Here is a 23,017-nt window from a genome sequence, read left to right as displayed (position 1 = left end):
GTGTGGGCACGTTCCTGCTTGTTTTCCCCCGGCAGGTGGTGGGCTGCCTTTCTGTGGGCTCTCCATCTGCCAGAATGTTCTTTCTGGATAATTACTCAGGACACCCAAGAACTTCCAGTGTATGTGGCTTAAATCTCTTAATATTTACTTTGAAGATTAAAAAATATTTATTAATCCATTTAAAAATAGCAATAAGAAACTTACCACAAGTTGCACGTATTTATGAAAGAATTTCTTTTTTTTTTTAAAGATCTTATTTATTTATTTGAGGGAGACAGAGAGAGCATGAGAGGGGAGGTCAGAGGGAGAAGCAGGCTCCCCGTGGAGCTGAGAGCCCGAGGTGGGACTCGATCCCGGGACTCCGGAATCCTGATCTGAGCCGAAAGCAAGATGTGGCCCAGAGAATGGGCTTGTTTTCTGCGTTGCCGGTGTCCCTCGGGGCCGGCGGGGGGGCGGGGAGCAGGCCCCACCGCGTTCTCAGTCTGTTGTGCCTCCCGCATCGTGCGGTCCCTGGAAGACGCGCTGGCCCTGGGAGGAGGGAGGCGCAGTGACACCCCACAGGCCCCGCGAACCCCCTCGAAGGGTTTCGGGGCCACTTCAAAGACCACTAGCTTAGCAAAGGTTCCGGTTCCCGGAAGGCCTCCAGGGACCGTTTGCTCAGCGAGTGGGTGAGTCCCGGCATGGCTGCGCCACGGGCCGGTGCTGGCGGCCTTGGTGGCTGAAGCCCGCCTCCGCGTCCTGTCGCAGAGGGCTGGCGAGAGCTCCGGCCTCAGCGCTCCTCTTCCCGTGGCAGGTGTCCCCGTGAGCAGCAGGGTGTCCTCCAAAATCCAGCAGCTTCTCAACACCCTGAAGAGGCCGAAGCGCCCTCCACTGAAGGAGTTCTTCGTGGATGACCTTGAGGAGCTGTTGGAAGGTGAGCGTCCCAGGCGGGCTCTGGGGTTGGACGGGGTGGCTCTCCTCGCAGGGTTCCGGGAAGCTACGGCGTGTGGGGTCCCACGGGGACGCTGCAGCACAAGCAGACGGCCCTCCGTCTGCCTGCGGCCCTGGGGTCACTGTGCGCCGCGTCCCGTGAACGGGGAGAAAACGCGTCTCTCGGGATGAAGGGACTTCATGTTTCCCTGCGCCGCCGGTCCGGGGCTTGGTACTTGAGACCCCTAAGGGTTTGTTGTCGTTACATTATTTCAGTTTTTTTCAAGTCCGCTCCTTGCCCACCGTGGGTTTGAACTCATGACCCTGAGATTGAGAGTCACAAGCTCCACCAACTGAGCCAGCCAGGCTCCCCATTATTTCCTTTTTTATTTAAACTTTAAAATCTGAGATGCTTGTCTTCCCATGGTTTTAAAGTATATTTTTAGTGTGGTTTTGGCTCTTTTCCAGAAATTCAGTCTCGTTTATGAGTGAGATGTATATTCAGGAAAAAAGAATATAGATCTATTTTTAAAAGAAAATTACCAGGAAACAGAAGTCTAACCTGTAGGAAGGGAACAGAAATAAAACTAGTACGAGGTCCGAGTGTGTAATTGTATTAGAGCTGCGGGGCGCGTGGCCGGCTGGCTGCCCCTCCTGCCTGTCCTGTACAGCATTACTGCCCCCGAGACTGCTGCCCAGTGTCCCCTCCTCACTGAGGGTTAGACAGGACTTGTAGGGCACTGTTTTCCCCTTCGTAATCAGACGACGCCTTTCAGATTCAGAGCTCAGTGGTGGAAACGGTCTTTCTTGCACTTGGGCAGATGCTGGTTACGTAGCATTGGAGACGTAATCAATTTTACTTTATTTTTTTCTTTCTACATGGTGATGGTTGTTTTGAGTGCCCAAACTGAGACGGTGATTCTACTCACTTTTATCCTTTATAAATGGGACTCGTGCCTGCCCCTCAGGTGTCGTCATCGGCATCAGCCCACGCACCGCTGCTGTTCTGGGGATTGTCCTGTGAGGTCGCAGTTAGAGTCCAGCATTATCCATGACGAATCTCCGTCTGTCCTTTGGTCCGCTGGTCTGTGACTATTAGAACGATAAGAAAATCGAAACAAGTTATTTGAGCCTTCTTACAGTTAGTGTTTTTTTTTAAAAGACTTTAGTTATTTATTCGACAGGCAGAGAGGCAGGCAGAGAGAGAGAGAGGGAGAAGCAGGCTCCCCGCGGAGCAGAGAACCCGATGTGGGGCTCGATCCCAGGACCCTGGGATCATGGCCTGAGCCGAAAGCAGAGGCTTAAGCCACTGAGGAATCCAGGTGCCCCAACAGTTGGTCTTTTTTAAGAGGATGCTTAAAAACAGGGTGTATGTATTATACTTTAAAATGCTGATTTCTTAATTTCAACTTTGCTTATAGTGCAGCAGCCGGACCCAAATCAGCCGAAGCCCGAGGGAAGCCAGATGGTGCTGCTGAAAGGGGAACCTCTGGCTGTGGGGGTTCCCTGGCCCCCGTCCCTGCTGGCTGTCTTGCAGCGGTGGGGTACGACGCAGCCCAAAGCCCCCTGTCTGACTGCCTTGGATGCGGCCGGGAAAGCCGTCTACACTCTCACCTACGGCAAGTATCGAAAGCGGTCGGGGTCTGGGTTAGCTGTAAAATGTTGGGTGTCATGAACAAGCTAGAGAAACCAACACAGCCGTCAGAACAGCAACATCGCCTCACTCCAGGTGCCCCTCCTGGACCGCTGCTGCTTCCTCCCCGCAGAGGAGGTGACCAGCCACTGCTCTGGTGTCGGGGGTCACACCCAAATATGCCTCTCTGACAGTGGGATATAGATCTGTCTCATTTTGAGCTCTGTGTGAATGGAGTCATACACTATGTATTTTTTGTGTTTGGCATCTTTTGGTTCCATATCACGTTTTCACATAACACAAATCATAAGCATCTGGCTTGATGCAGTCACGGAGTGAATGTACTCGTCTTAGCCCTGAGCATTTCCAGGTCCCCGGGCCCCTGCGTCCCTTCCAGCTATGGACCCTCCCACTGACGGTTGACCGTTCTGAGCCTGAGCACCTCTGGCTTTCCCCGATCCAAGTTTTATGTAAAGGGAATTAGGCAAAAGGTGTTGCGTGTCTGCATCGCATTGTGCAGCTTTGTTCACAAGGCTCGGCCGTGGCGTCGTGCGGTGCTCGCTGGTCGGTGTGTGTGTTGTGTGATCGTGCGGAGAATTCCTAGTGTGCTCTACGGCCGATGGACGTTCCCACTGGGGCTATAGCGTATGGTGCTGTCACGAACGTTCTTCGGGGGTCTCTTTGTGGGGCATAAAGGTACACGTGTGGGAGCCGCGTCTGGCTTAGGACACACAGTGACACAGTGTCCGGACCACGCGTGCGGACTAAGCCTTGTTCCCATCCGTGGCAGCACTTGCTGTTCTCTGTCTGTTTCAGTTTAGCTGTCCCGGAGGCGTGTGGCGGAGTCAGGTTAGGGTGGTAATTTGTCTGCGTGTCTCTGATTCCAGATGATACTCTGTGAGTTTATTGGCTGTTTGAATACCCTCTTTTGTGTACTGCCCAAATCCTGGGCTCATTTCTCTGTTTGTTTGCTGATGTTTTCTTCTTCGTGTGTTTCAGATGCGTGTCTTTTGTCACATGTTTTGCAAATGTCTTCTTCTGCTCCGCGGACCTCTGACTCTTTTATCTGCGGCTTTAGATAAATGCGAAGTCTTACTCTAGTTCGATTTATCTAGTTTTCCCCCTTTATTTTAGTGGGTTTTTGTCCTGTTAGCCAAACCTAAGGTCACAAAGATACTCTTCTACTTTTTCTTTTAAAAACTTGGTTTGCTTTTCATGTTCTGCATCTTCAGTTTTGTTTGTGTGGTGGGACCCTGCAATCCTTTTCTTCCCTTGTGAGTGTCTAATTGACCGAGTACCGGCCACTGAAGAGGCAGTCCTTCCCCCCAGGCACGTCAGGTGAGAAGACATGTGGGTCTGCGGCTGCCCTCATGCTCTTTTGTCCTTCTGTCGTGCTCTGTTGTCCGTCCGTCCTCCCTGAACGGCTACGGCTCTGTGAGTCCTGGTGTCGGGTATAGATGCCGTTCGGCTCTGTGATTGTTCCTTATGGTTTTCTGGACGGTTCTTGTCTCTTTGCATTTCTGAGCATCTTTAGAATCAGTTCGTCAGTGTCCAGAGTGGTTCCCGCTGGGATATTGACTGGCCCTGCACGGATTCTGTAGTTACACGTGAAGAGAAGTGATGCTGTTACAGTTACACAGTCTTTGTTCGGGACTGTGCAATGCTGCCCCCGTCTCAAGGCTCCCTTCAGTTTCTCTCGTTAACGGTTTATACTTTTGAGTACAGAACTCAGAGCTTCTTTACTCAGAGCTTGAGTACAGTACAGAGCTCCTTCATTGGATTCATTCCTGTTGTAAGGGAATGATTTAAAACTTCTCCCCGCTGATTTGTTGCTCGTATGTAGAAGTGCAATTGAGTATTTAAATGATGATTTTTAAAAAAAAGATTGCATTTATTTATTTGAGAGAGAGTGAGAGCGGGAGAGAGTGCACAAGCAGGGGAGCAGCAGAGGCAGAGGGAGAAGCAGACCCCCTACTGAGCAGGGAGCCCAACGCAGAACTTGAACCAGGACCAGAGTCATTACCAGAGTCCAAGGCAGAGGCTTAACAAGCTGAGCCTCTGCGATGCCCCAAATGGTGATTTTGTATCTAATAATCTCATTCAATTAACTTACTAATAATTTTTCTCTTTATTAATTAGTAGTTTGTTCTCATATTTTGGGACTATCCAGTGTTCAAATCACATCATCTAGGAACAAAGACAGTGTGATTTTGGCCTCCCCAGCCCTTGCCTCGCTGCAGAGCGAGAGCTGGCGGCCCCATGCCGGGGAGCGGACCTGCTCGCTGTCTTCTCGTCTTGACTGCGGAGCTTCGGGTCGCAAAGTATGATGTTGGCTATAGTCTGTTTGCTTGTTTGGGGTAGAAATTCTTTCTCAGATTAAGAAAGTTCCCTTCCATTCCTAGTTTACTAGAAGTTGTTTTTTTTTTTTTAAATCATGGATGGCTCTGAATTTTATTAGACACTTTTTTTGCTCCTTCTAGATGATCATATCTTTCTCTCTCCTCCCCACCTAATTTGATGAACTACTTGGTTCATTTTCAAATGTTAAGCCACCCTTTCATTCCTAGAATAAATCCCACTTGGCCATGATATCTCTTTAACAAATGTCTGAATTGGATTCAGCCAGTACGTTGTTTAAGATCTTGGCATCTGTGTCCATTAGCTCGGTCCATAATTCCTCGGAAAGGAGCTCCCTGCCCGCTGTGAGCCGCACGGACTGCTGCCAGCCCACCTGCTGGGTTCAGGTCTCTAACACCCTTCTGGAGCTTTGAGTCCACGTATACCTGTGTAGCTTTAATATTCTTCTATTTTGTATTCTTTTCTATATATTTGATTGACCCTTGAGCAATGGAGGGTTAGGGGTGCTGACTCTTACAGAGTTGAAAATTCAAGTATAAGTTTTGACTCCCCCAAAACTAACTACTACTAGTCAGCTGTTGATCAGAAGGCTTACTGATAACATAAACAATTAACACTTATCTTATATGTTGTTTTTATTACATATCATATTCATATAATAAAGTAAGCTAGAGAAAAGAAACTGTTACTAAGAAAGTCTTAGGAAGAGAAGATACATTTACAGTACTGTTACCGTGCTTACCCAAAAACCCACAGGTAAGTGGACCTGCATTGCTCAAGGGTTGTCTGTACTTCAGTTTGGAGATTTTAAAATTTTCCTTTATTCAAATTCTCTAATCCTGTCTTCTGAAATTTTTATTCTATCATGAAATTCCTGATGAGTTCTTAATTTTGATATTCTGTATTTTGGTTCCTGTCCTAATTTTCTAGGACAATTCTTTCTCATTCCACGGATCGTCTTTGTCTTTCACATCATTTCCTGGAACGCACATATCCTTGCGTGTCGGGAAGTTTCCGTCAGCCAGCTCCAGGTCGGGTCCCCTGTGGGCCTGTTGCTGTTGTGTGTACTTGCTCTTGGTTTTAGTTTAGAGAATTTATCTTTGGAATGCCTGGTACCTTTTGGATCGAATGTTGGGCAGTGTAAAGAATTATGGAGGTTCCATGATGCCGTTCCTCCTTCGCTCTGTGTGGCAGGTGGCATGGGGGCTGGTCCCACGGAGGCAGTCGGGGCCGGCTCAGCCCACCCCTGAGCGCCAGGCTGTCCTCCTCCGCAGTCCCCAGCCGTGGCTTCTGTCTCACGTGCTACCCAAGGACTCCACTTGGCTTCTCAGAGGCTTTCCACATGGCCTTCCGGCCCCTGCTGCTTGCAGCCTCAGGACTGGGTAGATTTCCTGAGGGGAGGCTGGTTGTGCTGGCGTGGCTCCCAGCACCCCCCAGAGGCTCGGCTGTCGTCTTGGCACCTCAGTGGCAGCAGTCCGTGGATGTGAGTCCAGGAGATTGTCTGCCGCGGGGGCCAGAGCCCTACTGACCCCCCGGCTGTGCACGGTCAGCTCGCCTTCCCAAGGGGTTTCCCTCTGGAACCCTAACTCTTCTCGTTGTCTTTGCTAGATGATTTCTGCATTTACCCAGGTTTTAAATTGTTTCAGGTGGGAGCCCTGGCCTGTTCAGAGGCAGTCTTTTACCATCATGCTTTTGTGCTTTTAATATGAGCCGTAGCTCCTTCATTTCTATCTAAGGAGGAATAGATCAGAATTTACCATTTATATTGGTTGTCATGTTCCTATCCAGTTTGGGCTCTTACAGTGCTGCCAGGAATGTTCTGGGCTGTGCCGCCTGGTTCACGAGCAGGCAGTTTTGCAGGGTCTGTACCTTGGAGTGGACGTCCTGGGTCTGGGATTACGCGCATCTCCGCATTTATCAGATAATGCCAAGCTTCCCCAGTTTACACTTGCCGGGTCAGTGTCAGCCCCACCTGCTCCCTGTCCAGCCGGTGGCTACTCTGCTGAGACTATGGTAGGAGTATTTTGGTGTTAATTTGCATTTTCCTGATGAAAAAGTCGATTGACCTCTTGTCCTGTTTTTTTTTAATCCTTGGGGTTTTCTTTTATGTTAAGTACTATTGAATCTCTTGTGCATTTTTAAAAAAAAAGATTTTATTTATTTATTTGACAGACAGAGATCACAAGTAGGCAGAGAGGCAGGCAGAGAGAGAGGAGGAAGCAGGCTCCCCGCTGAGCAGAGAGCCCGATGCAGGGCTCGATCCCAGGACCCTGAGATCATGACCTGAGCCAAAGGCAGATGCTTAACCCACTGAGCCACCCAGGTGCCCCCTTGTGCGTTTTTTAAGTAGGGTTATTTGTGGGACTTCTTGGTATGTTCTGGATACCAGTCCTGGACAGTGACATGTGCTGCTGGTGTCCCCCACTGTGGGCTGTCCCCATCCGCTGCTGACCACGAGCTTAGTGAGCAGAAGTTCCACCCAACCTCACCTTCCTTTTGCTCATGGCCCGTGCTTCTGGAGTTCTCCGTAAGGACTCTCCCTGGGCCACGATCCTAAAGCTATTCTGTTGTCTTGCAATAGCTCTGCTGTTTGCCGTTGACATTTAGATCTACCAAATGCTGGGAATGAGTCTTGTGTACGGTGTGGGGATGGGTCCCAGGGTCTTCCTTTCAGGACGGCTAGCTGTCTGTCCCAGGGCCGCCCCGCTTCTCCAGGGCACCTGTGTCACACAGGGAATTGCTCACACGTGGTGGGGCTGTTACGGTTCTTTGTTTTATCCCGTTGAGTTATATGCTACCCTATGCCAGCAGCAACTTCCGGAATGACTGTGGCTCTGTGGTCAGTCTGACAGAGATTGACGGCGCGCGGTCATGTCAGCTGCCGGCGATGCTAACAGTGTCTGCCCTTTCTCTCCGCCCTCCCCTTACCGCACGGACTGCGGCTCTCGGTGAACAGGCAGATGTCCCCGGCTTGTTTCTGCTCCCCCAGGGGGAGCTTTTATGATCTGACCATTAATTCTCATATTCCTATAGGACTTTTAAAGATGGGGTTTATTACATTAAGGAAATTTCCTTTCATTCTGAATTCAGATCATTTAAAATCCTGATTGATTGTTAAATTGTTTTACCTCTTTTCACCTTTGTTAATGTGACATATTATGTTGATTTTCTGTTAAAACTTTTTGCGTTCTTTTTTTTAAAGATGTATTTATTTATTTGAGAGAGAGAAAGAGAGTGTGTGAGAGTGTGGGGGGGAAGGGGCGGCGCAGAAGCAGAGAGGGAGGGTCTTCAAGCGCACTCCCCACTGAGCGCGGAGCCCTAGGCGGGGCTCTGTCTCACCACCCCGAGATCACGACCTGAGCCCAAACCAAGGGTCAGACGCTGAACCCATGAGCCACCCAGGCGCCCCAAAGCTTTTTGCAGTCTTCAGATAAACTGACTTGGTTTTTGTGCATAGACAAAGGCAACAGTGTTTTGGGTTGAATATTTTTTTTGTCAGTGATTTCTCAGGTCTCCCAGTTCACTTATGTCATAATGTCACACCCAAGTTAGTTTCATTTACGGTGAAGTCTGGGCACGACTCAGGGGGTGTGGCTGCTCAGACTGCACGAGGTCCTTCCCCGAACTTGTTGCTTCCCTGGTGCTGCGTAGGTGCGTGGGAGGCTGCTTCGGGTGTTGGGGATGGGCTCGGGCTTCTCTGTTGTCCGACCCCGTGGCCGCCCCACCTCGTTCTCCGTCCCCAGAAGCCTTTAGTCTTCCTTCCCCTCCCTTTGTTCATCTCCACCTTCCTCAGAGACACTGTCCTTTGTTGAGAGTTGGCGGCTGGGCTCTGCCCCTGAGACCGCGAGCCGGAGGGGGCGTGTGCTGGGCAGAGCCTGCCGGGGCTGGGGGCTGTGTCCTGGAGGGCCGGCGGCTCTGGATGGTATTCTCTTGGGTGAAAACTGGAGACGGACAAAGGACCCACTTACGAGTTATAAAGGTTAAATGAATTCTGCACCACTCATAATAAGGGATGTAGTGAGAGATGTTTAGTGCCATGAGAATGCATTCAAAATGAAGTGTTGGCTGAAAAAAGCGAAGTGAAGTTTGCTCCAGATTCTTGAAAACTTCACGTACGTGCATGTGTGCATGTGTGTGTATATACATAACTGAAAGAATGCTGACTTTTTCTGTTTTCTATGTTGTAAATATCGTGTAATGAATTCCTCTTCTATTTTTGTATTAAAAATAAATCTATAAGTTAATTTTAAGAGAAAACTATGATGTTCATTACAGCATTGTGCAAAGTAGTTATCAGTTGGAAACGTACCTGAATTTCCAATAATAGAGTGATGGTACATTATGGGGTATTGTGAATGCTACGTTAAAATGTTAATTATTAGTTTCTTTAATTTTACATTGCTTAGTATTTTTATTTTATTTTAGGCAAACTTTGGAGTCGGAGTTTAAAACTAGCTTATACTCTACTTAATAAACTGACGAGTAAGAATGAACCACTACTTAAACCCGGAGACAGAGTAAGTAACTAGAATATAAGTTCTTGGAGTGAGCAAAAACAAACTCTAAAAATATGTCTCATTGAAATCAGTTTTCTGTCAGTTGGTTCGACTTACAGCATTAATGCACGGGATTTAAAGTCAGCACAGAATCCTGCTAAATACGGACAAAATCTGTGATGACGCACAGGATGGTTCTTTCGTTTCTTCACGGACTCCTCAACGTCTCTCCTCTGAGTTCATATCAGTTCCTCTTCGTAGAAATAATATTGATAAATGGTAGGTCCTCAAAGCGTAGGCTTTAGGAGAAAATGTTGATCTTACTTGGAAATTCCCTCTTCCTCTCGTCCCTGGGGCCAGGCAGCCCCCGTGACCTCACGCTCAGGTAGATCATGACGGGGGCTAGAGGCTTATTTGTTCCGTGTGCTGCTACATTGCCCGGCATTGTGGCATCACCCACGTGGGGCCATTTAAATTAACCACGATTAAATAAAGAATTTAGTTCCTCAGTCACCCAAGCCGTGTTTCAAGGACTCGTGAACCCCATGTGGCTGATTCCTACCCCATCTGTTAGCTCGGAGATAGAACATTCCCGTCATCATAGGAGGTTCTGTTACTGAGCACGGCCCTGGGTGAACTGACCCAGACGGGAGGAGTGTCCCAGATGGAGGGCAGGACCCTCAGCAGGGAGACCCCATAGTGAGACGGCTGCTGCGGTCAGATCACCCCACAGTGAAACTGCGCGTTTCGGGCAGCTGCCCGAGGGTCCACGTTTTAGAAAGAACCACTCACCAAGGACATTTGAAGAACGTGAAAGAAAACAACCAACAAAGAAAAGAAAAACAAGGAAAGCGGAAGGTGTGGGAGGGCCGAGGAGGAGACAAGTGTGCGGGAGAGTCACGCGCAGGAGAGGATCTTTTCAATCCCCGGAAAACTAAAACACTGCCCTTAAGTCCAGACGAGACGCTTGTGGGGAGGCCAAGAGATGGACAGGACAGAGGGTGCAGGCCGGAGCCTTGGTCACGAAGGTCCGGCGTTCAGCTGGTAGGAGTTCCGGGGGAGAGGCCGGAGAAGAGAGGATTTTAAACCGAGGCAGCAGCGCCCGTCAGCACCCTGAGCCGGCGAGCGAGAGCGCCCGCAGCGCAGCTCCCCGCCTACTGAGCAGGACCCCCGTGCAGAAAGGGGCCCCCCAGCTTCTGGGGGGGAGGGGGCAGAGCGAGCCACAGCACAGGGCGGCCGCGGGGGACGGAGGGCCCAGGCCGGGGTGCACCGCTGGGCATCTGGTGAGACTTAGGCCGGCCTGACTGGTTGGTTACTCAGCAGATACCTTCGGAAGGTCTTGTACAGCCGGCGGAGCATTTTAGAGCAGATTGGCGGCGGATATGTGGAAAGCCCAGCAAGTAGAGGGGGCGGTAGCCGGTACCGGCAGCAGACAGGAGCTCGGCGCTGAAAGTGACAACGGCCCGAGAATGGGGCTTTAGACCCAACCTGTGAGAGTTCCTGCTTTCTGTTGTGCTTTAAATGACTCTAAGAATCACTGATTTATTTTTCTTGAAGATTCCTGCTAGGACAGAGACTTCCAGATACTCTCCTGGACTCCAGAGTGAGTCCCGTAGTTGGGTTCATTAGGGGAGGTTGACAGGAATCACAGTGATTGAGCTAGATGGGGTGTGGGTGTTCAGTTCATCGTCCTGGAGTAAACGGCGCTTGTAAAAGTGGACGGACACGAGCGCTGGGAACAGATTCTCTAGCGGTGCTTCTACGCCCAACGTCTAGTCTCAAGGCTGTGGGTCACAGTTCTGGTGCAATCACTAATACCAACTTTTAAAGGAGAGCTTTGCCCTTTTCAACAGATTAACTTGTTAGGAACTGGATTTCCGGACCTCCAGGAGAGAGTATAGGGTTAGCCATCAAGTAGTTCTTAGTAGCCGTTGTTTGTGCTCTCAAGGGCCCAGTGTTAACATCTGCCATCCTGACTTGTCACTTACGGTTTTGGGCACACCTATCACAGTATTTGGGGCTCATAAAAATCTTGTTCCATAAATAGCTTTTAATTTTGCCCAGTTTGTAAGAAACGGTCGAGAAAGGCAGCAGTGCCGAGGGCAGGCCGTCCGTCTACAACTGTAGGAAATCAGATCGATACGAAGAATAGAGCAGTGGAAGCGTCACTGTTAAAGCTCTTGAGAGCACATGGGAAAGGTTGATGTAAGAGGTTTTGAAGAGGTTGAGGTTGTCTTGGGGAATGAGGAAGGGTGGCTGAGCTTGGGGTGTTGTTTTCATCAGTACTTACGGTTTATCTTAAAGTACGTGTTTTTAAAGTGTGTTTGATAAAAACAAAAGTGTAAGATGAATGAGACAGAGCATGTAACTTAAACAGGGGCAGCACAGGGCCAGGGAGGCGAGCCGGGGGCTCTGCGGGAGGGTCAGCAGTGGGGGGTCTCAGCCGAGGGGTCCGGGGTCCTCCACTTCCCCGTCAGCACACTGAGGTCTTGAGTGAAGATCTGTTCGACAAAAATGTTGGTGTTAGGATTTTACCTTCTGGAAGATATTCTGGGTATGATCTGGTTCTGTGCCCACTCTTCCTGCTGCTGTGGGTGTTTCCGCCTGGGCTGACGGGTGTGGGTGGTGTGTCCCAGACGGGCGGCAGGCGTGGAGCCGGGTCTCCTTCCCACACCAGACTCGTGCTGGACTGCCGTGAGGGGCAAACACTCTAAATTATTTGGTGGGTTCTAGAACAGAGACCTCAACCCGAAAACTATTTATGAAAAGTTACATGGTTGAGGAAATTTAAGAACCAAGAATCAACCCCCCAAATTACATTTTCTGAACTAAATTGGAAAAGCTGTAAGATGGTCTAAAATGTCCAAATTCCGTCTAATCAGCAGGGGTTCTAAGCTTTGAGATGACTGCATCGTTTGCGAGTGGATTTCATGGTTTTCCTTCATGCTGGTGCAGGTGGCCCTGGTGTTTCCGAACAGCGACCCCGTGATGTTCATGGTGGCGTTCTATGGGTGTCTCCTGGCAGAGCTGGTTCCCGTTCCCATAGAAGTGCCGTTAACAAGAAAGGTAGTTAACTCGCTGGGGCCCATGGGGCTCTGGTCCTGTGAGGTCCTCTTCGGAAGCTGAGCATAGACTCACCGCGTCTCAGGCCGCCTTCCTGGCAGCTGGGCGCTGTTCTGAGTGAGGAGAGGGCTGCAGGCAGGCCAGGCCGGGGGGCAGTGGGCTGAGCTCCGCGGGCGAGTGTCTTGCTGTGGGAGGGGCTTCAGAAGCTGTGGATGGAGCTGTTATGTCACCTCTGTGAACTTTCCAGAACAGAGGGTGCACCTTTTCTCCTCGGATGGCTAGAACTAACGATTGGACCGGATTTTGTTAAGTTGCCTCCCAAATCCAGACTCTTATCAATAATAATTTCCATGTCCTGGGAGTGAGAAAATCACAATGTGACATACTGGAGCTCCTTCTCAGGGACAGTTGTGAATATGCAAGATGAGAGTCTGCTTGCTTTTCTTCTGCACAAGCGGTTCTTGTTACTGACTCATGATTAATGCGGGGACTCGCTAATATTGTAGGGCGCTGTTACATTTCAAGTATAGATGCCGGTAATCTGATTACTAGAAAAGATAATTATTTTAGGAGTAGACAAGGTGTGTGTATTAGAAAGTAGAGTTTTCTACCCTATCAGTGTTCAGGTAGTTAAAGTGAGTATTTCCAGCAGCAAATACCCGAGAATCCCAAAAGTGAAGTTTGAAATAAAACCAGTGCCTCCCAGAGGATAATATATGATGAATAGATGTTTGAATACAGAGATTATTCAGAAAAAGCCAGAGATTTGTCAAACTTGAAGGAAGAAAGTGATAAGACGTTACTGAGGGACGTGTATAAAAGAAGTGTCGACTGGAAGGGAATGTGCATTTTTTGTGGGAAACAAGTCACTGTGTTAAAGGCTGCTCCCCCCATTTATCTGTAGATTTTAAACGTGACTCAAGTGGAAATTTCCATGCTGTAATTTTTGTAGTTGATTAAAATGCCACTAAATGTCATTTGCAAGAGAACACTGAGGCATTAGCCCATTATCCAGAACTTTCTATTTTATTTTCACGAAAATACAGTCTCTGCCCGTATAGGGTTCCGTTGTAGCAGCTGGTGAGGGTGAGTCAAGGTGGAGGGCCCGGCTCTCGCGTGAGGGCCTGAGCGGGGCCGGGCCCCGGGGCCGCCCGTGAGCACCTTGCCGTGCTTCTACAGGACGCTGGCAGCCAGCAGGTGGGCTTCCTGCTGGGCAGCTGCGGCGTCACCCTGGCCCTGACCACGGACGCCTGTCAGAAAGGCCTGCCCAAGGCCCAGACCGGAGAGGTGGCTACGTTCAGAGGTAGGCGCCTGGGGGCCCTGAGGGGAGCGGTCTCCAGCGGGAGCGAGGTCCTCCTGGGTGGGTGTGCGTCTTGCTGCCCAGCCCCGCGGTTCAGAGTCTAGGCCTGTGCGGTCGCTGGCCAGAGGCACCGACTGAACCGAAGCTCGATCAGGACAAGGGGGAGCGGGACAGAGACGCGTGTTCCCCGGGTGGCAGGAGCCGGTGTCTGTGAGGTGGGTGGCCGGGCCCTGAGGCCGCTGACCGGGGGACCTGTCTGCCCCCTCGCAGGATGGCCCCCGCTCTCCTGGCTGGTGATCGACGGGAAGCACCTGACCAAGCCCCCCAAAGACTGGCAGCCGCAGGCGCAGGACGCCCGGGCTGGGACCGCCTACATCGAGGTAACGGCCTCGTCTGACCCAGAGCACGGGGAAGCGGCCCCCACGGGCTCAGCTCTTGCTTCTGGTCGGAGTGCACGCCGGAACTTAGCCTTCTGTTTGACCTTCACCCCGGAGACAGCCAGGGTCGTAGGGGAGCTCATGCAGGTGTGGTCTTACCCCTACTTGATTGTCTCTCGCCGCCTGCCCCAGGGGTGTCGGCAGTCATGGGGAGCCTGCGCGCACTGTTGTGCCCGGGCGCTTACCGCAGGGGTGCCCCAGCTTCCTCTGCGGGTGTCACCCCAAGAGTCACGGCGTAACGTGTGCTTCCGTGGTTAGTGAAGGATGGACCGCGTCTTTGTAACTTCCGTCAGCCTCCAGAACCATCCGTAATGGATTTTTTTTTTCTTGAAATCTTTCAGTACAAAACCAGCAAAGAAGGCAGCACGGTGGGGGTCACGGTGACCCACGCGTGCCTGCTGGCCCACTGCCAGGCTCTGACGCAGGCTTGTGGCTACTCAGAAGGTAAGGGCGTGCAGGCCCCTGGGGACTGGCCGAGCGCCGGTGCGGACTTCTCGCCCAGCTGGGGCCCAGGCTGGCGTGCTTAGGGCCGTCTGCTTGTGCTGGGTGCAAGGGGCCGGTTCTCCCAGGCAGCCCCACTTGGGTTCCTTCCAGGATGTTCGTGTATGTTGATGGTGGGTGAGAGTCATCTACCACTGTGCCTGGTGGGCTGGTTCTGTCCGGGACGTAGCTCCGGGGAGGTGTGTTCTGCACAAAAAAAATGGAAAACCATCTTAACAGACCCGCTTTTGTATGGCTGTTTTCTGTGACTGTGGTTTCGATGTGAACTGTCGTGTTTGCAGACACACAAACGGAATCTTGAAAGTTAGAGGTTTTCTGTTGGTGGCACGTAGGTAGCACCATCCCCCACTGACTGTTAAATATTGGATATTTAACTTCGAGAACTGTTATTTTTAAAGAACTATAAAAACATATATGGTAGTTTCCCTACTGTAACAATGCTGGGGTTGAATAAAACTACAAAGTAAATCGAATGGTTTGTTTAAATAAGTAAAATACGGTGTTTAAAAGTAAGAGGAGAATAAAAATGCAAGTCAGGAGTCACTGAAGCCTTCAGTGGAGATTTGGAGAATGATTTTAGGTAGATTCAAGGGCCTGAATAATTTTTTGAAAACTGGATCTGTTAGTCACATGGTTTTCCTTTTCTGGACCTGGATGTATCGGGGATCGTTGGGGCGCTTTAGCTAACGGAGGGAGCGTAGGGACGAACTCTTCCTCGGGAAGCAGGCGCCTTTCCTGGTGGCCCTGTGTTCGCCGTTGGTGTCCTTGCTGTGGGTGCCCCTTGGGGTTGCCAAGCATCGGCCGGGGGGCCCGGAACCAGGCCCCCCAAGCGCCGGGCTATGTGGGCAGTCCCCGTCACCACCTGCTCCCGCATCCGTCCTTCCTGGAGGAGACCACAGAGAAGGATCAGCTCTCTGAGGGGAAGCAGCACGAGCAGCCTGTGACATTTCCCAGAGACACGGGGTGGTGGCCTTAGTGTCCTCACCCCTGACCTCACTGTGCTGGGGAACCTCGAGGGGCTGCTCGAGCACGTGCTGCTCCTTGTAGTTTCAGACTAGTGATCAGCGTAGCTCTGTGGGGTTTTTCCCAAGATGTTTAAGGATTCTTACTTATTTGAGCGGGGGAGGAGCAGAGGGAGAGGGAGAAAGCAGACTCCCCGCTGAGCAGGGAGCGATGCAGGACTTGACCCCGGGGCCTGGAGATCGTGAGCCGCTTAACAGACTGAGCCATCCAGGCGCCCCAGCAGAGCTGTTTTAATCCAAAATTGTATCACCTGCTTCTGAGTTTTTCTGGTCATTTGTTTTTTTTTTTTTTTAAGATTTTATTTATTTATTTGAGAGAGAGAGAGAGTGTGAGAGGAGAGGTCAGAGGGACAAGCAGACTCCCTGCTGAGCGGGGAGCCCGATGCAGGACTCGATCCCTGGGACTCCAGGATCATGACCTGAGCCGAAGGCAGTCGCTCAACCAACTGAGCCACCCAGGCGCCCCTTGGTCATTTGAATCAATAACCAAGACGATTGATTGACTGGCGCCTGGTATCTTCAGAGGCTGTGCATTTCCTAGAGTTCTTGTGCCAATCATGTCTTCCTCTCACAGTTTCTTTAACAATGCGCGTGACTTGTGAAGACGGTCACAAGTGGTTTCACCATTTTGTCCCCTCGCAGCCGAGACACTAACGAATGTGCTGGATTTCAAGCGGGATGCTGGGCTGTGGCACGGAGTGTTAACAGTGAGTGTCCTTTGCCCTGTGGTCTAGTGGTTGGACTCGAGGGACTCTGAGGTCTCGTACCGAGAGATGCCACCAAACCCCACTTTTAGGTGGTGCAGTTAGCCCTTATCTGAAGGGTCAGCAAGAGCAGGCCGCGCTGCTCTCTATGCCCCCGGGCGCGGTGCAGCCTCTGCTGCCCCATAGTGAGGCCCGCCCCCGAGCGCCCGTCTCTCCCGCAGAGCGTGCTGAACAGGATGCACGTCGTCAGCGTCCCGTACGCGCTCATGAAGGTGAACCCTCTGTCCTGGATCCAGAAAGTGTGTTCGTATAAAGGTAACGGGAGAGACGCCGTCCCTGACCCCTCCTTCGTGCAGCAAGTCCTTCTGTTGTCTCCCTTGGTGATGGAAAAAGCAGTGAAGCCGGCTCGCCGACCGGCGGGGACGGGCTGTGACGCCCCCCCTGCCCGCGTGCGCCATGCCACCCCCTCAGTGATGGACTCTGCGTGGCCTGGGCGCATGGCCCCTGACGGCCCTCTTCTGCAGACGCCATCGGCCACTCTTTTTGTTCTCTTAAAATCTCTCCAGTCACACCAGTACTCCTGGTTCTTAGTCGTGGAGATGGTTTTCACCGGTGGCAGAGCTCTTGATTCTAAGGAAGCAGTGTAGACAGAGGGCCACTGGCCTGCCCCCACCTGGGTCACCACAGGGCTTCCTTGTCCCTTGGGCTCTGCTCCAGTGGGGCTGGGGGACCCCTTGGTGAGCCCCGAGGCTGGGCCGTGGGTCTGTCTTCACGCACGCTTGTCCCGGGGACCTGTGTTGATTCGGGTGGGTCTGTGAGGGGCCAGGGTGCCGCTTTCCTGTGACTCAGGGCACTTCCACGCTCCCCTCCGCAGCCCGCGCCGCACTGGTGAAGTCCCGCGACATGCACTGGTCTCTCCTGGCTCAGCGAGGCCAGAGGGACGTCAGCCTCAGCTCCCTGCGCATGCTGATCGTGGCCGACGGCGCCAACCCGTGTGAGTAAGCCCGGCTGAGCGTGGCCTTGGCCGTGGCCGTGGCCTCCCCAGCAGGCCTGGCGTGGGAGGGAAGGGGGTCAAGTATGGCACGCTGAGGAACAGCGCTGCGGAGTTGCAGCCGTAACAGGCCTGCCGTGGGCCGTGGGCCGTGGGCCGTGCTGCACGCCCTCCCGGGGGGACCCGCTGGTCTATCTCGTGCTTGTTTATGAAGGCGCTGCGTTTAAAAGCAATTTTAACACCATGGACAGAAGATACATTAAGAAATTACTGGAATTTAGACATGGACCAGGCACCTGTTCCGGCCCTGACCTCCTGCTGGGATTTCCCCCGTCGCGCCCCTGAGCACTCTGGGCTCTGCAGGGGCTGAGCGAGGCTGCTCGTTGGTGCTGTCCACGGCCTTCCACGCGTGGTTCCTTGGGGAGGCCTGGTGGACCTTTGGGGGGGTTTCTGTGCAACACAAAGCCCTCGACTGGGTAGGTGGGTTTTCTCGTTGGGTTCACAGCAGTCTTGCAGGGTTTGCACTAAAGCTCCCCGGCCCAGAGGCTGGCCTTTCCACTAGTTCCCTGTGAGGAGGGCCCCGACGTCCCTGTGCCCCTGGGTCCCCACCGCTCAGGAGGGCACCCTGCCATCTCGCTCCTCTACCCGTCCCCAGCAGGGCCCCTCCATCCTGCCTCGGAGGCGCCCAGGGCTGGGTGCTCTGCATCCCCACACCCGCCTGAACCCAGCCGCGTGCTCGGGCCTTGCACCACAGCCCTGCGTGTCCCCCGCCCTGCCGCGCCCCCAGCAGCTCCTTTCCTGGTGGCCAGGCTTTCCCACCGCGGAGCCCTCCCCGGACCCTGTCCCCACAGACCTTCGATCCTGCCCCTCCACGCGCCGTCTGGTTCCCTGTGGTACTGAACCAGCGGCTGGTCTTGTGTGCTCTCTGCCGTCTGCCAGTGCCCAGCGAGAGCCGCACACAGCACCCTCCTTTCCTTCGAGCCTCGCTGTGGCAGGTGCCTGAGGGGTGGGGTTCAGCCCTGGGGTCCCGAGGGGTGCAGCCCCGAGCCGGCGGCAGCCCTCCTGCTGGGGAGCTGTGCTTCCATATCCGCAACGCCTCAGACCGGCCGGGGCGAGTAGGGGAGAATCGGGGGCAGCCTGGGGACCACGCGTGGGCTGCCCTGTGGGGGTTACTTGGCCAATCCGCGCCCCGAGGCCCTCGGGCAGCAGGCGCTCTCGTGCACCTGGGCCTCGCCGTGAGGGGGCTCGCCCCAGAATCGCTCCTTGGTCACCTCCCACTCAGCAGAGCTGTGAGAAGCCGCGGCGAGGCCGGGGCAGGCTGTGAGTCTGCACTCAGACACCGCGCGGGGGCGAAACAGAGGTCTGCCCTGCACTCAGACACTGCGCGGGGTGTCTGCCCTGGAAGTGTCCCGCTCTACCTGCTGGTGGTTTCCAGACGCCCCGTGTTTCCCTTGGGAGCCGCTCCCCGCCCCCGCCCCCCGCCCCCTTGAGACTCCTGATGTCACGACGCGCTGGAGCTCATGGGCGGTTGGCCTCTCCCTGCCAGCCGTCCAGTTACCCCACGGCTCCCTCTGTCTCTCGCAGGGTCCATATCCTCCTGTGACGCGTTCCTCAATGTCTTCCAGTCCAGAGGGCTGCGGCCCGAGGTCATCTGTCCTTGTGCCGGCTCCCCGGAGGCGCTGACGGTGGCCATCCGCAGGTAAGCGGCCACCTCTGCATCCGCCCACGCAGCTGCTGTCCCGCGCTGCCGAGCGTGGCTGCCTTTCTCGGAGCAGCGGACCACATGGAGCAATGTGCCAGTGTCCCAGGCGCGTGCGTGTGGTGGGGGGCAGCCCCGGGCACCAGGCCCCTCGCCCTGTGCTGGCCGCGTGTCTCCCGCCAGCCTGGATCCGTGCCGCGATGTGGGGGGTGGCGGCTGCCCGGGCTGTGGTCTCTGGGCTGATTTCCCTCCGAGGGCTTCATGGGCGTGACAGCCCAGAGCTGTTCCCTGCCCGAGGGGGCCCGGCAGCAGGTGGGGGCTGTGCTCCCCCATCTCAGCCTGGACGGTGGGATTGGGAGACCTCAGAGCTGGCAGGCTCTGGTCCTTCCTGCTCCTAGCAGACCACCTGTCCCTTCCTGGGTCGCCTCTCGCCTGCCCTAGGGCTCCTGTCCACAGCGGCCTCTGGGGGCTGTCTTGGGAGGAGGGTGCTGTGCTCACAGTTGAGTGTGTCTGTGCGGTGGTTTTCTGCCCTCTGGCCAGTTGTTAGATAAACCAGTGGTGATTGTGGTCTTGTGTTATATTAGTGTATCATCAATAGTCTGCGCTTTCATATGTACAAGTATTAAATAATCCGAAAATTTTAATAACTTATCAGAGAAAGGACTTCTTTATGCTTCACAGACTGTAAGGTGTTCCTCATTCCTCTGCTCTGTGGTGCTTTCTGGCCATGGGACACGTCACTCCTACGCTTGGCGGCATCAGCCGCTGCACTTCTGCTTCCTGCGTCAGGGCTTTGGGAAGGGCTGCACTGGGCAGTCTGGCTTCCAGCCTCTGGTCTCTGGACTGGGCGTGTTGGGGGCTGCTCCGGGCTTCCTTGGTACCTGTCTCCTGCTGCTGCCCAGGGCTCCCTACAAGTGTCTCAGCAAAGCCAGGTGGAAGCTCAGTCAGCCTTAGGACCTCTCTGGGGAAGTCACAGAGCGTCCCTTAGACTGTGGCCACACCCGAGGCCCCCGGGTGGGAGGACCGTGCAGGCCCCCGTGCAGAGCGGCGTGCAGGGCGGAGATGCTGTGGTACCCTCGGGCAGCCGGTCCCGCAGCCAGCCGTGTGTGGTCCTGCAGGCAAGCTGGGCACGGATCCTGCCCCCTGCACTGTCCCCTCGTCAGCGTGTCTGCTTTTGTTTTCCAGGCCGCCAGAGCTGGGCGGACCTCCCCCGAGAAGAGCCGTCCTGTCGATGAACGGTCTCAGCTTCGGTGTGATCAGAGTTGATGCTGAAGAAAAGTTGTCCGTTCTTACCGTTCAGGACGTCGGTCAGGCGCTGCCAGGAGGTAAGGGACAAGCTGGCGGTGTCGGATCCCACCGCTGCTTGACGTTCCCGGAGGCCTGAGTGTGCAGACCGTGGGAGTGCTCTCGGGGTGCCACGAACAAAAGTCTTCCTAGCAGGGTTTTCCTATGTGAACTGGGGTTTCAGTTTATAGTAATGTGTTTTCCGGTTTTTGCCTGCCTTTGTACTGGAGTTCAGGTTGAGCAACAGCACGAGGGGCGTGGCCCCCGAGCTGGGTGTGCTGCTCTCTGGTGTCTGGGGACCCGAGCGTGACTGCCTGTCGAGGGCAGGCATCGTGGAGGTGCCGGGCAGCTCACGACACCCAGTGTCTTCAGACAGCCCGACGCCCGGCTCCCGCCCGCGGCGGGCGACCGGGACATGTCGGTCAGGAGCGGCGCTCCACAGGGTGCAGCAGTTCCTGTGCGCAGCCTCCTGCTCGCAGAGCCCCCGGGCCTGACCGCTGGCCCCGCAGAGAGGCCGATGGAGCGCTGCTGTGGTTCCCCAGCGGAGCGCCGCACAGGGAGCCCGCAGCCTGGCGCAGGAGGCCCCGGGACAGCCGGGAGTGGGGGGACGCTCTCTGCTGCCGCCCTCCGGCGCCCTCACTGTGGGGCCTCACAGCTGCTCGGCTTCCTCCTCGCCACACGGGCCCTCCCAAGATCCGTGGGCAGCTGTCCTGACCCGCCCGGTGTGCGCGTGTGTGCACAGTGGTCCCGAGTGCGCGCGTGCGTGTGTGCGCGCGCGTGTGTGTGTGAGTGTATGTGTGCGTGTGTGTGTGCGTGCACAGCGCTCCCCCAGAGTGTGCGAGCGTGTGCGTGGGTGTGTGTCTGTGCTCACCTGCTCCCCCGGTCGGCACCTGTTAGTTTGACCCTTGCAGAGCTGACTGACTTGTTGAGGCTGACGGTCTCTTGGGTTTCGCAGAGACCCAGCCTTTCACCGCGTTCGCCCCGCTGTGAATTAGATCAGGGTCTTGCGGTGAATGCGCACCGTGGGAGTGTCTGTGCCCACCAGCCTCCTCCTCCAGCAGGGCCTCTGTGGCCTATGGTCTGATCTGTGGGCGGAAGGAAATGGGAATGAGCTTCCCTTTGGCCTTTCTCTCTTGCTGATTACCATCCTTGGGGGAAGGGGCCGTGCCCGGGGACCAGAGGCTGCTTAATTCATTTCCTTTAATGGACCCCTGCGTGTTGGGTTGGAGGCCGGTTTGGGTGCCTGCTCTGTGGCGTGGGTGGCCCGGAACTGCACTGACTTGACAGGCGGGGTCTCCTATGCCCAGGGTGGGCAGCAGGCGGGGTTGTCGGTGGGGAGCTGCTTAATGACAGCTGACCAGGGGGTGCCTGGGCTATGGGATGGGCCCCACCAAGGCTACAGGCTGCATGGGGCTACGGCACAGGACGGGTCAGCCAGCATCGCCCGTGGGTTTGCGGTGGTGACACAAGGAGGAGGCACGGAATCCTCCCTGAGAGAGCGGGTGCCCCATCAGCCCGGGCTTCGTACGTGCAGGAGGCATCGCGAGTCGGTTACATACCGTGTAGGAAGCCGAAGGCCGCACAGCGGCTCGAGCGTGTTGTCAGAGCGCCCCGTGCATGGGATCTTTGTTTCCGTAACCGCACGCGAGTAGATCTCTGTGAATGAGCGCGTTCCCGTGGAGCTCTCGTCGATGACTCCGAGGGTTTCTCTCTGTTCAGCTGACGTGTGTGTTGTGAAGGTGGAAGGTGCCCCTCACCTCTGCAAGACCGACGAGATCGGGGAGATATGCGTCAGCTCCAGCGCCACCGGCACCGCCTACTACGGACTGCTGGGCATCACTAAGAGCGTCTTTGAGGTTTGTACGTCTCCTGCCCTTTCTGTGCAGGTGAATTCCAGAGCGTCCACGGAGGGCAGTGGGCAGGGCGCAGCGGGTCTCCAGCCTGATGGGGCCGAGGCCGGCCCGGGAAGCCCACGCTCCATGTGCGCCAAGAGTCTGGCGAGTGCCTGCTCCTCAGAGCCGGGTGCTGGGCCCAGGGAGACAAGGGGTCGCAGAGAAGGGGTCGCAGAGAAGAGGTCGCAGGAGGAACCCAGACCATGCTGGGTGCGGGAGTCTGAGGAGCGTGTCATCTACTGACCGAGCCTCTGGCCTTGGGGTGGCCTGTCCCCCACCAGGGATCCGTGGGCGGCAGCCTCATCTGGGGAAGCCGCACCCTGGCCACCTGGCCGGTTGGTCCATTGTCCGTCTAGCACAGCCTAACGTCCCACCCTTTGCTCTGGCAGACCATCCCGGTCACGGCAGGAGGCACGCCCGTGTCTGACAGGCCTTTCACCAGGACGGGGCTGCTGGGCTTCATCGGGCCGGTGAGTGTGTCCTGCTGCCACGACCTGGGCCTCCGGACACGCCCACAGCTCCATGGAGGGGTGCGCTGGTATCTAGCGCCGATCTAGGGGCCAGGGAAGCTCCCCATATCCCACAGTCCATAGGACAGCACCCCCCCGCCACGTCCCCTTGTCTCCAGCCCCGCCCACCGGCGTGCAGGACCCCGTCTGCGTGTTCCTCGCCTTCTGTGTGCTGTCCGCTGCCTGCTGCAGCTATCAGCTACCTGACCCCCAGGGCCT

The 23,017-nt window shown here is 54.6% G+C and overlaps 1 protein-coding gene across 11 annotated transcripts in view; it reads left to right on the top strand.

Annotated features, from left to right (window-relative positions):
* Positions 1-23,017, top strand: part of DIP2A (disco interacting protein 2 homolog A) — an 89,304-nt gene that overhangs the window by 38,202 nt on the left and 28,085 nt on the right. For all 11 annotated transcript variants that reach the window (XR_006607905.1, XM_045084274.1, XM_045084276.1 and 8 more), the window contains 14 exons: positions 794-913; positions 2,331-2,528; positions 9,326-9,417; positions 12,352-12,462; positions 13,639-13,762; positions 14,030-14,139; positions 14,538-14,640; positions 16,362-16,426; positions 16,645-16,738; positions 17,298-17,417; positions 18,999-19,113; positions 20,299-20,438; positions 22,117-22,253; positions 22,679-22,759. Coding sequence is in view for 10 of the 11 variants with exons in the window: in XM_045084274.1 (XP_044940209.1) it covers positions 794-913; positions 2,331-2,528; positions 9,326-9,417; positions 12,352-12,462; positions 13,639-13,762; positions 14,030-14,139; positions 14,538-14,640; positions 16,362-16,426; positions 16,645-16,738; positions 17,298-17,417; positions 18,999-19,113; positions 20,299-20,438; positions 22,117-22,253; positions 22,679-22,759 (1,610 nt within the window). In the remaining variant the exon portion in view is untranslated. The remainder of the gene's footprint in view (positions 1-793; positions 914-2,330; positions 2,529-9,325; positions 9,418-12,351; positions 12,463-13,638; positions 13,763-14,029; positions 14,140-14,537; positions 14,641-16,361; positions 16,427-16,644; positions 16,739-17,297; positions 17,418-18,998; positions 19,114-20,298; positions 20,439-22,116; positions 22,254-22,678; positions 22,760-23,017) is intronic.

This window comes from Mustela putorius, unplaced genomic scaffold (assembly GCF_011764305.1).
Source record: "Mustela putorius furo isolate JIRA1106 unplaced genomic scaffold, ASM1176430v1.1 tig00000765_pilon_pilon_pilon, whole genome shotgun sequence".
Lineage (NCBI taxonomy): Eukaryota > Metazoa > Chordata > Mammalia > Carnivora > Mustelidae > Mustela > Mustela putorius.
Note: the sequence above shows the minus strand (reverse complement) of the source record. Positions and strands in the feature narration are given on the sequence as shown.